Source organism: Phalacrocorax carbo, chromosome 4 (assembly GCF_963921805.1).
Source record: "Phalacrocorax carbo chromosome 4, bPhaCar2.1, whole genome shotgun sequence".
Taxonomy (NCBI): Eukaryota; Metazoa; Chordata; class Aves; order Suliformes; family Phalacrocoracidae; genus Phalacrocorax; species Phalacrocorax carbo.
In genome coordinates, this window is record NC_087516.1 from 29566881 (window position 1) to 29582266 (window position 15386).

The window sequence follows — 15386 nt, forward strand, 5'->3', positions numbered from 1 at the left end:
CACAGCCTTGTTAAATACAAGTCATTACTGAATCAGCTGAGCATAAACCCAATTTAATTGCAAACTTTGGTCTATGCTATCTGTATACCCTCTCTACCCCCTTCAGTTACAAATTTTCAGGAAAATCTAACCAGAAGGATATTTAAAACACACTAGCTTTTCCAGTATGCATGTGAATACAGCGTTTCAAATTTCCAACATGTTTGAAAGTTGCTCACTTTTCAATTATTTTGCATTCTGAAGATGATTTGGTGCTTTTTCCTGTTAAAAAAGTGCATACAGAAAACTGTTTAAAGAACTTCTTGAGCACAATGAAATATTTTTCCTTCCAGCATTGGCTTGTTAATTAGGGCGTATCATGAGAGTTCTCAGTAAATTTAGAAACTTTTTTTTCAATAGTAGGACAGAAGATTGCTTCATACGGGTGGAGACATATAAGGTTTCACTCAGTATTACCCAAGTGAATGAAATCACTGCAGCCTGGGAATGTACATAAATCATGATCTTCTTGACAACAGAAAATCTTTTCCCAGTGTTCTGAGTCACTTTGGTCTCACCACAGCATTTTAAGTATGTTGAGCTCAGCAGCCTTCTAAAGAGGAATGAAGTTATTTCCAAATGATTGATAAATATGAAACACTGATACCTAACTCCATGGCGAACCTGAATCTGCATTCATTAATGAACTCTACATGCAGATATGCAAAAAATGCAAAGAGCAAAAGGTCTTAAACCTGTGCAAGGTACTCAGATACCATGATGATGAACCTACTGTGAATATTCAAGTATGATGTGGGGTGTCTGCAGTGGTTCTGACCGATAAGGTGGTGGTCAGTGGCACAAAGTCTAATTGGAGGCCAGTAACCACCACTGTACCCCAGGGGTCAATACTGGGTGCACTCCTGTTTCACATCTTCATTGATGACCTGGATGATGGGGCAGAGTGTACCCTCAGCAAGTTTCCTGATGACACCAAACTGGGAGGACTGGCTGATACACCAGAGGGCACGCGGCCATCCAGAGGGACCTCCACAGGCTGGAGAAATGGGCTGACAGGAGCCACATGAACTTCAACCAGGGGAAGTGCAAAGTCCTGCACCTGGGGAGGAACAACCCCGTGCACCGGTATATGGTGGGGGCTGCCCAGCTGCAAAGCAGCTTGGCAGAAAAGGGACTGGGGGTCCTGGAGGACACCAATTTGAACAGCAACATGCCCTTGCTGTAAAGCAGGTTAATGGTATCCTGGGCTGCATTAGACAAAGTGTTGCCAGCAGATCAAGGGAGGTGATCCTTCCCCTCTGCTCAGCACTGGTGAGGTCACACCTGGAGCCGTGTGTCCAGTTCTGGGCTCCTCAAAACAAGACATACATGGTGGTACTGGAGAGAGTCCAGCAAAAGGCTCCAAAGGTGATAAAGGGACTGGAGCACCATTCCTATGAGGAGAGGCTGAGAGAGGTGGGACTGTTCAGTCAGGGGGTTCTTATTAACATATACAAAAGCCTGAAGGAAGGGTGCAAAGAGGATGGAGCCAGGCCCTTTTTAGTGGTCCCCAGTGAGAGGACCAGGGGCAGTGGGCACAAACTGAAACACAAGAGCTTCGCTCTGAACATCAGGAAACTTTTTTTTTATTTTATTGTGAGGGTATCTGTGCACTGGCACAGGTTGCCCAGAAAGGTAGTTGTGTCTCCATCCTCGGAGATATTCAAAAGCCCTCTGGAGACAGTCCTGGGCAACCAGCTTTAGGTGACCCTGCTTGAGCAGGGGGTTGGACCAGATGGTCTCCAGAGGTGCCTTCCAACCTCAGCCATTCTCTCATTCTGTCATATGAAAGACTTTTTACAATGCTCAATTGTGATGATAACCTTTGAAAAGAGTCATCAGTAAATTAATTATACATATTATAAAGATTTAAATACATACTTGTTCATACATTTTCTAGCCACATGGCATGTCATGAATACCAGCCTCATTAGGAATCTGTGCAGCACCCTAGAATTGCTCTTGCTCCAGCTTTGGAGCATAAAATACATGTTTAAAGGTGGTTGTGGTCAAAATGTTAACATCTTTTTTTCCTATGCAGAAAAAGAAGAGGCATATAAATTCATGCTAAAGAGCTACATTTTATACTTGATGATACCAAAGATAGATGTACTTTCAATGGGAGAACTTGGCTGGAATCTTGCCTGCCCTTCAGGCAGGCTTGTAACTTGGTAAGGAGACCAGTGTACTGAATGTGGGTCTCTCTCTCGCCCATGGTAGTGTCAGTAGTAAGCACCTTTTAAAAATTATTTATAAAGACTTTTAAGTGGGTTGACATATGGATGCCTTTACAAAGCTTGCTGCTGTTCACAGTTTCTAGAGGACAGTTACTGAAGGTGTGCGCAGAGACAGACTGTATTTTTGAGTTTCCAGATAACCCAAGTCCAATCAGAAGTGCTAAGTGTGTTGTCTCACCACCGATGAGGCCAGATATACTCAGGGATATCTTTTATAAATAATTGAAGTTACGTTGTTGGTTCTTTCAGTAGAACCAGCTGAACAGTTTTGAAATGAATTCTGAAAAGGACATATTATGAAAGGAGCATAGTTATTCCTCTGTGTATACAATGTTTGCACATACTATACATTGTAATGACAAATTGTACTTTCTATGTTGTCAAAGGTTTAGATAAACACTGCCAAACATGAACATGTGTGGGCCTGCTGAACACCTCCTTTGAGAAGTCTGGCAGGCAACAACCTTCTGCAGGAGACTAAACAAAGCCGCTTAAAAACCAGTCTAGTTTTCGAGGTGTGAAGTTAAATATTTGCTACAAATGTTAACTTCCCACCATGCATCTGACATCTTCATGTACTCTTCCCCCTGAGGTATCTTTTGTTCTCCAGGTGACCACTGAAATAAAGATTTCAAAGTCAGATTCTAACAGTTTCGCCAGATGTAAAACCAACAATGCAGCGAATCACAGCTGTGAGAAACAAACCACGGGGTTGTCCATGCTAAAGAGCTCAAAGACCATAAAAAGAAGGCTCCTGGTGCCCTTTTTCTCAGGAACAACTTGTCAGGGGGATGTGTGCTGAAATATTTGAGTGATACGGGAGCCTTGCTTGGGCTTCTTTTCCTTTGGAGGGAGTGCTCCTCATTTCCTCTCATCACGTGAGTTATGAATGTGCCCCAAGTGAGAGAAGAGAAGCACCCATGCAGGTACTGAGATCTGGAAAATACTGCTGCAGAAATGCTGCCTTTCCCTTCCCTCTCCATGTATGTGGAAAAGACAGCATGGGCACAAACTGCAGCTGCTCATAAAAAAATCTGCAACAGGTCTAATTTCACATGCACAGGAATTTCTCTTGCTCTTGTGACATGGTGGAAAGATTTCATTTTTGTGGCATTACTATCAGTTAATGCTATTTTTGTATCATCACCCAGGGGCCTCTGTTCGGGTGTGGTCTCTCACAGCTAGCCAGTGCAAGCTTGGAATCTGATGACAGACAAGCTCATGGAAGCCCATTATTGACCTGATATTTAATGGGAGCCTTCTGGTCCAAGCCTTGCTGCTCCTCAGTTCCCAAAACATGAGAAGGGCACTCACAGCACTAGAGTGAATGAGAAAGCAGGGTAACGGTCCTCGTTCGTTACTCAAGCACAGACTATGGTGACTATTAACCAGTTACTCCCTTTGTTAATCTCAATTGCCTTTACTCTTTGTAAAAATAGCAGATGGCTCAGCAATTCTCAAACTTTTTTTTCTGACTTTCCACCCCCCCACACACACACCCACGGCCAGCGTGTTGTGTAGGGAGCTGTCTTGCCAGAGCTGCGGGCAGCAAAGTAATGGTGTCAGCAGGGGACAGCAAGCTGGGGTAGGGAATCGGGGGGACAGACCGTAAAATGGGCTGGGGAGAGGAAGGGAGGAGGAAAAGGAGAGGCAGGATGCAGGCAGCGCACAGACCACTTGGGGGCTCTCAGAGCTGCTGCATGACATCACAGAGGAGGCCCCTAGACATGACACAATCACCACGAGCAGCTGCAGTTTGACTCAGCAGTTCCCAGGAGCCTCGGGCTCTTTCTGGTCCTAGCTCTTCTCTGCGCTGCCTCCCTACGTTCCCTGGCAGAGCCCTTCGTCACAGCCCCACTTCACACTCCGTCCCCCTCCCAGCCCCAGCCACCAGCCCCATCATGATCCCAGTAGCTGCAGTATAGAAAAGACCGAACTTCTATTGCTATTATAAAAGCATGATTAATGCAAGTGACTGACGGTGTATCGTGCCACTGATATTTGGACTGAGGATAGTTAAAGAAGAATAAGGAAACTATATTGTGTGGTCCTGCTATAAATATTCTAAGTTGGAATAAGCTTCCCTGCATCGGTTAAGACCACTATTACACCTACCAACCACTGAGTTGTCAGAAGTGTCAGTGAAAGTGTCAGTGTCACAGAGGATCATTATTGTCAAAAACCTTTTTATTGTTTTGCTTGCCTTTTAGAGAACAGTAAGGTCTGTTAATAAAGTAACTGTGCTCCCAGAATATATCTGGATTCCCTTAAGGCACTTGAGTTGGTACCAAATGATACAGATTTAAGACAGAATGAGCTGGATTTACAAGTGTGTTTACAGATCAGTCTCCAAGGGTCACCATTGATGGTTATTAATGTGGCATCAATGAGCAAAGTCCCAAAGGTCTCAGCTCATGGGCCAAAACTGTTTAATAGTTTTATAACTGTGACAATCATACAAAATCTGTGGTAAAGCTTGCCGTTGATAAAAGGTTTGTTTTCCTAGTAGATAATGAAGACAGGTTGCCATAAGAGTAATTTAAATTGCTTTGTTAAAAAATGCCAGCCCAGAAGTATTTTAATACAGTTAAATAGTTAAGGTGATATCAGTTTGGAGGAAACAATGATATAAATTGTATTTATGTATCAAAGGCCTGGATTCTGGCAAGCACCCAACACTAACAGTGGATAACCACCCCAGCATAAACCATCAAACAACACTGTACATAAAGAGATAATGTAAGCTTTGAACGTATAAAGGGAGAGTATTGCATATGGCAAGGAAGTGACTGTGTCCCCATCCCCATATGTAAGAACGCTGCAGACTCATGTCTGGCAGCCTCAACATCCCAGCAGTCCATGTACCATACCTAATACAACGCAAACACAATTGTGTGGCATTTACGGCCCCAAGCTTCGCACCTTCTCAGCACGCCCTGCAGGTCCGAGCACCCGTCTTGTTCCCCTTCTTCCCTCCCCTGAGCCTGGTAAATGCTACCCCTGCAGGCTCCAGCCCTCCTCCAGCCGACTTGCTGGTGTTCTTCCTCTCCCCCAGCAAATGCTGCCTCCAAAATGAAGCTGTTGAGTAGATGGAGCTTGGGAAGAGGAATAAAACTGTGAAGGGATAGCAGTAAGGGCACTGTCTCACAGCAGCGGTGGGGGAGGGCAGACCATCCCCACGATGGCAGCAGCTGAAGTTTGGAGACACAAACCCTCAAGACCCACTAGTTCCTTAAACCTACAGATGTAAGAGTGGTCTTGTAGATGGCCATTTCATGTCCCTTTTTGTATTAATATGGGCTCAACATGAAGGGCTCAAGCGATATTCTGGGAGCGGGTCACGTGCCTGTTGCACACAGAGGGCCGAAGCCCATCGCCAGGAGCGACCAGGGGTACACGGCGTACCCTTCGGGTGACTCTCCGGAGCATTTTGGGAAGGTGTCCCGGGGCTTCCCGAACGACTCCTGGGTGGGACCCGCGGCCCCCAAGGGAGGGGCCAGGGGAGCGGGCCACGCCCGGCTGTTCCCTCCGGAGCCGGGCTGCCAGGGCAGCCCCTCACACGGCAGCAGGCGAGGGCGAGGCTCTACCTCCCACCCCCAGCAACGTCACACCACCCCAACACAAGGAGAAGCCAAGGCGAGCGGTGACGCTTCCGGGTTACGCGCATGACGTCAGGGCTGTGGGCCAGGCCAGGGGAAGCGGTAAGATGGCGGCGGCCGGATGCGCGTCCTCCGCCCCCGCCGCCACCCGCCGGCACCGCTAAGGAGGAGGAGGCGGTGGCCGCGGCAGCAGGGCCCGCCCCGCGCCACAGCCCTCCTCCTTCTCCTCCTCCTCCTCGGCCACGGGCCGCCCGGCCATGTAGACGGGGCGGCGCGGCCGCCCTTCTCCGCGCAGCCGCCCCCCTCCCGGCGGGCGCCATGGAGGACGTCGGCTCGGGCGTGAACGCGGACGCAGAGGTGCGGAAGCTGCAGGAGCTGGTGAAGAAGCTTGAGAAGCAGAACGAGCAGCTCCGCAGCCGCCACGGCGCCCTGCCTGCCGCCCCCGCCAGCCCCAAGCGCCTCTTGGCCAGCGGGCCCTCCCCGCCGCCCCCCGCCGCCTCCCCGCCCGACGGCCGCTGCCTCAGCCCCCGGGCCGCCGCCCGGCGGCCGCCTCCTGAAGAGCCCTGCGGCGGCGGCACGGCCGGCGAGGAGGGCAACGGCCTCCTGGACGAGGCGGCGCTGCTCAGGCCGGAGGAGCTGGAGCGGCTGGCCGGCTGCGAGGAGGACGAGACCGGCTGGTGAGGAGGCGGCCGCGTCGGGGATGGGATGGGGCGGGGTGAGGTGGGGGCGCCTCTCTCCGCCGCCCCCGGGGGGAAGGGGCCGTCTGCAGACGCGTGGCTAGCGTGGGGGGTGGTCCCGGGGCTTTGTGTAGGGAGGCAGCCTCGCCCTCCGGCCTGGGAGAAGGGGTTAGCTCTCTTAAGGTGTGCCGAAGCTCGCAGGGGAAGGGTGTCTCGGTTTGTGCACATCAAATCACACCTCCCTGGAGGCCTACGGCTCTGCTTTTGTTCGGCCGCTGAGAGAGGATTGCATCGGGTCACTTGGAGACCAGAGCAGCCTCCAGTTCCGCCGCAGAATCAGTTGCTGGAGTGTTCACAAGTTCAGAACGTGTGGAGGTGCTCAGAGGCTTGTGAAAAATTTCCGGGGTAGTGCAGAGCTAGCCCACAGGTACTGGTACACTTCTTCAGATGTGCATCAAACACGTTTTAAGCCTTGACTTTTTTCAGCTGTGAAGGCAGTAAATGTAACATATTCCTTCATCTCATAAATGTGTTGTCCTTAGGTGTTTCCATTTATTGAGAACGATGTAGGACCGCAGTTTACCTTAGGCAGTTCCTCTCTTTAAATGGACTGCTTACCCTGCTGGAGCAGCAGAAACTCCTGCAGGTCTTTATTACACTTGGATGAGCTTCTACTGAGAATCAAGGTTTGCTCTCTCTTAACATCATGCTGTTCTCCAGCTGTTGTGACACTAGTTGAGGAGCAGCGTTGGAGCTGCAGAAGAAATAGTGGGGAGGAGCACAGTGTCAACAGAGAAACAAGGGAAGCGTCTACAGGGAGGGAAAGTGTAACAAAAGCAGTCTGAACTGGTTGTAGGCTTGTCTGTCTTTCCTTTCTGAAAGAAAGGTTTCTTTCTGGAGTGAACATGCAGGCAAACTTAGAAAAACCAACCAAACAAAAATGTCTTTCAGAGTTAGAAACATCTTTAAAAACTGCTGGAATGATTCCATGCATGAGCGATGTTTTAGTTGCTCAGGGAGGAGACAATGTGTGTGTACTTCCTCAGAGAAGTAATTTGTCTGACATCCAGCCTGATCCACTGGAGAAGTATGAGAGCATAAGTTTACTCTCATCCAAGACGAACTTACTAAATTAACGTAAGGCATCATCTTCCAGATGATGAATCCGTGCAAGGCAGCTACTCTTATTTCTCAGCTTATGCTTTGTAATCTACTGGCTTATAGCACGTGAGGGAAATAGAATATACTAAATTTGCACAGCAAGTTTGGAGTGGGATGGCCAAATTTGTGAATATCACGAATTCTAGTGACAATAGCTGTTATTTTATATATTAATGCTAAATCATGGGCAACATAATGCATCTCTTTGGTGAAAGTTAATGTCACAACAGAGCATATGGTGACAGTGACGGCATAAATGCTGTGTGGTTTCATTTATGCATTTCTGGACACTTGTGGGCAGACAGCGTAGTTCACTGAGCACTGCTCTTGCTGGTGTCAGGTGTTTGCCACGTTACTTATGCTGCCTTTTATTGTGGCCTCAGTCATGTTTCTGTGCAAGTTCTAGTCCTCAAAAGACAAGAAGACTTAAATGCACGCCTTATTCCTTTCCTAATATTTTGGCAATCATAATACTAATTTTCAGTGTCAGACATGGGTCAATGATGGAGACACAAACACATATACCTAGAAAAAAGCAGTTGTTAAAATTTATGTATTGTCATACATATAAAGAAATACAGCCATGTAATTAAAGAAAAGCTGTCTTTTTATGCTATAGTTTAATGTGCACTTAATGACAGATTGATTCCCCCCCCAATCCCCCCAATAAGTGGAAGTCAGACTCCTGGCATTTCTGAACACTATTTAATTCAACCATCAAGGTACCAAATGCTCTAAAACCATTTCTTTCCTTATGAAGGTAGGATGACTTTGTATTTGTATGTTTGATGAGTGGAGGTTATTGTTCTAAATGAATTTGGAAATTTTCAGAGGGCTAGTGGAGCAATCAAAAAAAGGATTAAGCCTGTGAAAATAGGAGGAATGATATACGTGGATTTCTCTTAAATTCTTTCATAAAGATCCCACTCTTTAAGGCCATGGTTACTCAAGGTTACTAAAAAAGTAATTGAATCAAGTGAAAGAGTGAATGTACTCGAAATTTAGACCTCATGTGAACTCTTTCAGGTTCAGATGGATTTGGGTCACTACTGCTTAACCCAAAATCCTGTTTAAACTATGGAATTATACCACTGTAGAAATCAAAGACCACTTGCCAGCTGAGGAAACCTGACATGGAAAAAAATCTAAATTTAAATCATAATTTGTGCCTTAAATTGATTCATCTTGCCTGTTTTGATTATCTACATAAGGAAGCTTTTGATTTCAGAAGGACCTTGCGGTGGGAGATAATAGGTGATGAAGGGCACTGGTTATCTCTGTTCTTCTCTCTCCTTCATGGATTACAGGCATTCTTTTCAGTCCATGTATTTATAAACCCCATTATAAAATTGTCTGCAGCCTTGTAGTGACAGAAGAAATTATTTTCTTCACTGCTAAAATTACATTGGTTTATATTTAATGTTCACATGAGATTAGTGCTGTGAAGTTTGGCTGTGAATTTAAGGTGGAACAGTTGATACTGTGACTGAAATTGATACTGGAATGTGACATTTTGTTTTTTAAATCTACATTTTGGAGTTAATCAGCTCATTCTTAGGTTTTAATTCTTCAGATGCTTTTAGATAAGTCTACACAGGACAGAAGCGCAAAGTGAAAAATGAAAGGAGAAGGTAGAACTAGCCTAAATTACTAACAAGTGAAAAGAACTTTGATACTACTGCTTTAGTACCAGCATTAGCTATTAAAACAGCACTATGGTATTAGTGAACTTTGAGACTTCATATTCTTGCTTCTTTTTCTTCACTGTGGTTAGTTAAATCCAGATACATTTTAGGTTTTAAACAGTTTAGCATATGAGACCATCTTCAAATCATATGGTAAATTACTAAAAATATTTCAGTGAATTTAGATGGAGTTTCTTGGCCATATGCTTCTGAATCCTGTTTAATATGCTGAAAACTTCTTCCTAAGGGTACTGAAGGTTGCAAATAAGCACATGTGTGTGTGTACACAGTACTGAGCTGTACCTAGTCCCACGGAGACTTTGCTTTAGGCCTCCTTGGGGCTTCCTCAAGAAGTTACCAGTGACTTTGGTTATCTGTTCTATGGGTGTTCTATTTAGCTGTTCTTGAACCAGAATGGACTGAATTTAAATTTTTTTCAAATTTCAACCTGAATAGGGTTTTAAAATTAATTAAAAAGCCAAAAGGGCAGGAAGGGAGACCAGAGTGGAGGACAGAAAGGCAGGACGAGGGATACAGCTCCTTGCCTGACTTGCTGGGTAAGGTTGGGTGTGGATGTGTATAGCACATTTGAGACAACTTAGTAACAGTACGCAAGGTGGCTTGCTATGCTTCCTTTTAAAAGTGAGCTGTCCCGAGATTATTGCGGGATAAGTATGCACACGTGGGCAATTACTGTAGATTAGTTAACGTGCTGCGAATCCACTGTGACTTTGTGGTAACTTGTTACGCAGTCACTTACCTAAACTTTCTGAGGAGTTTTCTTTTAAACATGAGGAAAACGCACACTGATTTTTCTTCAAAATGTATATGCAGTATGTGCACGAAAGAGTATAGAGTTTGCTGTGTATTTGTTTTGCGCATATAATTGCTCAGCAAACTTCAGAACAGTTGCGTCCTTTTTAAATGACAGTGTTATAAAAGCTAGCCTAGCACTTAGCAATGTTTTTATGTCACTGCAATCTACAGTCTCCTTGGTAGGGCTGAAATAACTAACAGCTGACTGACTTAATTTACAAACAAAAGGCAGTTACTGTGTGTTTAAAGTGAAATTACTGGTAGGTAGTTTATATTAGTAGTTCAAAGTAATATTTTTGGTGCTTTTAAAGACCTCATATTGGTTTGGTAAAGTGGAAAGCAAATACTTTTACTATTATACACATTCTCATTCAGTAGCTGTTTCTATTAAATTGGCACCTATTTTTAATACTCTGTTTCTGTTCTAGTCATCCATTCCAGTGAGTTGGCCTAAGTGGCTGTTTTGAGATCCTGAGTATGAAAACATGATTGTCATCTGTAATGATTGTGTTTCAGCTCATATTGCTTCATGTCCTTTGAACACTATGTTTCAGAACCCTGAAGTTTGTCATAGTGATCTAATAAAGTGTAGGGTGAGTGTTTTAGGATAGAGCTGCACCTGAATGAACTCCCACTGCTGAAATTACATTGCAGCATTTCCTCTTCAGCTGCTAAAATGCCATTGTATTAATGTGGTTTAGGCCTCCTGGAAACTGGACAAGTTCGGATCAATGCCTGCCCTGTGACCTAAGTAAAAGAGAAATTGATGCTTTTCATTTTGTGGCAGATTAAATGTCAATCTGATTTAAAGTTTGTTTTTTTTTTTTAACCAGGTTCAGATAATGGCTTCTCAAACTAGGAAGATAATTTGAAGAGAGGCATGTGAGAGGACTGAGGATTAGAGAAGTTACCAGTTTGTCAAATGAAACAACTGGTGTAACATAAAATAATATTCCATTTGAGTAATGTCTTTGAGATAGCTGATTGTTGTGAAATGGATGTTTGAGGATTGTAGGAAGAACTTTTTTCCATTTCTAACTCCTTGTGTGATGTGATAGGGCTTTTAGACATGTTTGATATTCTGATATTATGAAAGCTTCGATATGAATTTCCTTTATTGTCTTAATGGTATTCCTGAAATTTATCTCATAATCATGTCTTGTTTAGGCATGATTCACATTTCTACATTTTGCAGGGTTGGTAGAGCTCTCAAGCCTAGTAAGTAAGCAGGCTTATAATAGGAACACACTTAATAGGACACAGAACTTCTCAACTTTTCTCTATTCCATGTATCAATAATACCACGTTAGAGCATATATGCTCATAACAAATTCCTTCTGAAAAGCTTCTCAAGCAATGGACAGTTGTGCAGAGTTTGTGTGACAGTTCTGGGGAAGCTACATGGTGGTGTCTTCAAAGCTTTTGAAGGCCCCTTTGCCCATTCTGCAACATCCCTTTCAGATAGCACCATGCTCTTTTGTGATGAGGAAATGAATAATGGCTGTAATTTCCAGCAACTAGCCAGAGCGCAGCTAACTATCTTTAATTGTTAGGGACAGGAAGGTAGTTGTTCCCATTTGCACTTTGCAACCTTTCTGAATCCTCCCAGTTCTACTTGAAAGTCGTATCATGTAATTGAGACGTGCAGCTTTAATATGAAGGTTTAATGAGATTGTCAGAGCCTTTTTGTAGATTCATCTCCTTATTTTGAGAGACATGGAGTTTTGCTGTAACTCATGTATCCCTTAGAACTAGAAACATTCAGTTAAGTATACCAACAAATTAGTAATTACAGGCCAAGCAATGTGTCTGTCAGTTACAACTGCAGGATAGGAACTTTGCAGGGCTGGTGGAGGAGGAAAGAGGAAATCTGTGGGCCGGATATGTGCAGGGATGTCACTTGGTTTTTGCATATTTTTCTTCCTTTACAACCAGAGATTGTCTTCAGATCCTTACCTGTAGCTGTTTATTCAAAATCCATCTTAAAATGTAACATATTTAAATTGCTTCAAGAGGATCTGCTGAAAGTTTTAGATGGATCTAAGAGTTTAGATTGACACTGTTGTGTTCTAAATTGTTGGTTTCCAAGACTGACCAGCATTATTGTCTCCTCATTTATTTATTTTAGTAGCTTTTTGTTGTGGAATTTCCCCCATGCATTTTAGGGGAATTTCTTACTGATCTTTCCTTAGATTTCTACTTTTTTTTCTTCACATCTTCTCTTCAGGTTTCTTTCTCTGTTTTTGCCTGCAATGTGTTTTTTCTGTTCTGTTGTTACATTGCCTCTATTGTACCTGCCAGTTTTCACTTAATGTAGCTAAAATAAACGAGCTCTAACTCAAGTTCCTTCCACTTGCTATCTTATTTCTAATTCAGATCTGTGGCTTCATATTCATCTGCATGTTTTCCTTCGTGTACTGAGCAGTAGAAGGATTTCGATACAAAAAAATTCTTCCTTTCTTCCTGATTAGAATCTTGGCTTCTGGATTCATGCCTGTGGCAACTAGCCTCTTGGATTTTAATGCACTGGGAGGTGTTCCTCAGGTGAGGCAATACCTATGCAGGTATTCCATTCCTACCTCAATGTCATGGCCTCTTCCTTCAAAGCCTTTTCCAACTCAGCTATGTCCCAGTGCAGCATGCTACAGGTTGCCCCATTTGGCTGACATTATCATGTGAGCTTGTAGTGACAGTAGTCTTTCTGCAAAAGCTCTGCCCTTTTTGTGCTGCATCTTCCTGGAACTAATCAGCAGAGCGACTGCTTTAAACTTCACATTGGCGCTGCTGTGGCATAGTTGACTAGTGACAGCTGAAGGAAGGGAATATTACTGTGTGCAGCAGAATCAGTGTCTGGGCTTCTTAATGCTGTTTCAAAATAGATCGAAGCTCCTGGGCTGCTTTTTATATACTGTTTTCTTTTACTTGACCTTGTGTCACTGAATTGTAGTGTCTTTATACTCTTGCGCAGAAATTGGAGTGTAGGTTTCTGGTGTGTTAACATTTGTAGTAAGGTGGTAACTGTAAGCTGTCAGGTTCCTCAATCACTTTCAACTTCCTGTTTTGAGAAAGTGATGTAGTATTTAGAGATGTATGAAGTCACACCGGTAATGTTCAATCTTGAAGTTGCTGTGCTGCAAGTCAGTGCTGTTGCACTGTTGTAGAATACATTAATGAGTACACATGGGAATGAAGCTCTTCAACTAAGGAGGATGTATATCTTTTTGAGTCAAACAGTAGTTTGACAAAGAAGATCATTTAGCTATATGAAGTGATTGGTACCTGCTTCATCAACTCCTTTCTGTTCTTTTTCCCTTCCTGCTGTTGGGAAAAGAGAAAGAAGTAGTAGAAGCATCACTCTGATTCTTAGCCTTGCTGTTGGTCTTATTGTTTATTTTTTTTTTAATCCAAATCAGACAATGCAAGTGGAATTAAGTTAGTTTCAAAACTGGAGATTGGCTGCTCTTTGTTAGATGGGAAATTAAGATCACGGCTTTATAATAATGAGACTTAGTAACTGCATGATGTGCAAGAAACTGTCCTGAAAGAGCCATTGTGTTACTGCATTGATGCACATCTGTTTGTTTTGAGGTAGTGGAGTTGCATGAAATACGTATATTCTAAAGTTCTGTATTTTCCTGAAATGCAGGGTGTGAAACGAAGGCCATTAAAGGAAAAACAGTTGACTGGAAAGAGGTGTGAGAATCTGCAATGTATGTTTGGTTAGAAAGGGAGGTGGAAAAGTGGGAGCTGTTGGAGCCTGGATTGCTTCAGTAAATAAACTACTTGTGAAACAAATGCAACAGTTGGAAACTGAGGAAAAGAATGTGTTGGGGCTTAAAATACCAAGTGCCATTTTGATTAGAGTAGTCTTATAGGTTTGTTGAAGATAATCCCTTTGTGTGTCTTTCAAGGAGGGCATGCACTTTAATTTCTTGCCTGTTACACTGGGTATTACTGTAAACACTTCAAATGCACATGGATCTTCTCAAACACAGCGTGGCATGTCAGCTATCCAGAGAGCTAGGAGCGAGTCTACCCTGTACAGCACAAAAGTTGCCTTTATTGCCTTTGACCCTTTTGTATTGTGTAAATGTACCTTAGGACAGAAAAGAGTACAAGCAAATAAATGCGAAGACGACAGTAAATTCAAAGTGTTAGAGAGCTAGTAAATGTTAAACATTACTTTTAACTATATGCAGATAACTGCAGAAAGTACAATGATTTGTGTAATTGTTTACATAGAACTGTAAAAATTGAGAGATTCTTGTGCTTCCCAAGGATCTTCAGGGCTATAAATATGTGATGGGCTTTTAGTTTTTCTTGTGGGCAGAGTGCCTGTAAAGATTGCTGCAAAATCAGTTCTAACAACCAGCGTGGTACTGGCCAGAGGGTAAGCCACAGGGACTATAGTATGTGGCAGTGGCCATTTGGATTGTTACAAATGGCTTAATTTTTGTTTGAAAACCTGGCAGCTAATAAAAATTCTCTCCCCTGCATTTGCAAACTTTGCTGTCTAATTTCAATGTTTATGAGGGAAGAGTGTTTCAGAGCATGCTCTAAACAGTGATCAGTGTTTTGGATGAGATATTCATGGTGATTTTATAAGCAGACTTTTGGGGAAGCTTTTGTAAGAAGTGACCTTAAGGGTAGTAATTAAAAAAAATAATCTTTTAAAGCTGTTTATAAAACAGAGTTCAAGTTCTAGAATTACAGAGGAAGGATCAGCTAATAATCTTGTAATAGAGCTGTGGGAAATAACTTCTGTGTTGCTGATGTCATTGGCATAAAGGAAACAAAAATTTTGTATGGAAGCTCGTCTGATTAGGCTGTCAGATGTTCCTAAGTTAGTGTGTGGCATGCAACCATATTCGCTTGGTGTATGAAGTCTGTCATTAGTCCTGGAAGAAACACTCATTTAATTGTTTCTGCATATGCATAAGCCCTAGTTAGAGCTGTAGATCTTGCAGTTTGCTGTTGTCTTTTGCTGAAGCATGTTTCCAAGTTTGGTTCTAGTTCAAAGATAAGACTTAAATATCTCCACTTTGTGTGATTAGTTATGACTTTCCCCTCCCTCAATGAACCAATTAAAGGAAAACTTTCGGCTAGATTTCTGGAATACTTTTCTTCAGTCATGGAATGCTGATGTTAAAATGAATGAATGGAGATGCTGAC

At 43.4% G+C, this 15386-nt stretch overlaps 1 protein-coding gene across 2 annotated transcripts in view; it reads left to right on the top strand.

Moving 5' to 3' along the window:
* Nucleotides 1–5956: 5956 nt before the first annotated feature.
* The window catches only part of SLAIN2 (SLAIN motif family member 2), a 36439-nt gene continuing 27009 nt past the window's right edge, over nt 5957–15386 (top strand). Inside the window, exon 1 of one of the 2 annotated variants that reach the window (XM_064449387.1) lies at nt 5957–6552. In XM_064449387.1, the coding sequence (XP_064305457.1) occupies nt 6194–6552 (359 nt within the window). In that variant the 5' untranslated portion in view covers nt 5957–6193. The remainder of the gene's footprint in view (nt 6553–15386) is intronic. The other variant, XM_064449388.1, reaches the window with a different exon arrangement.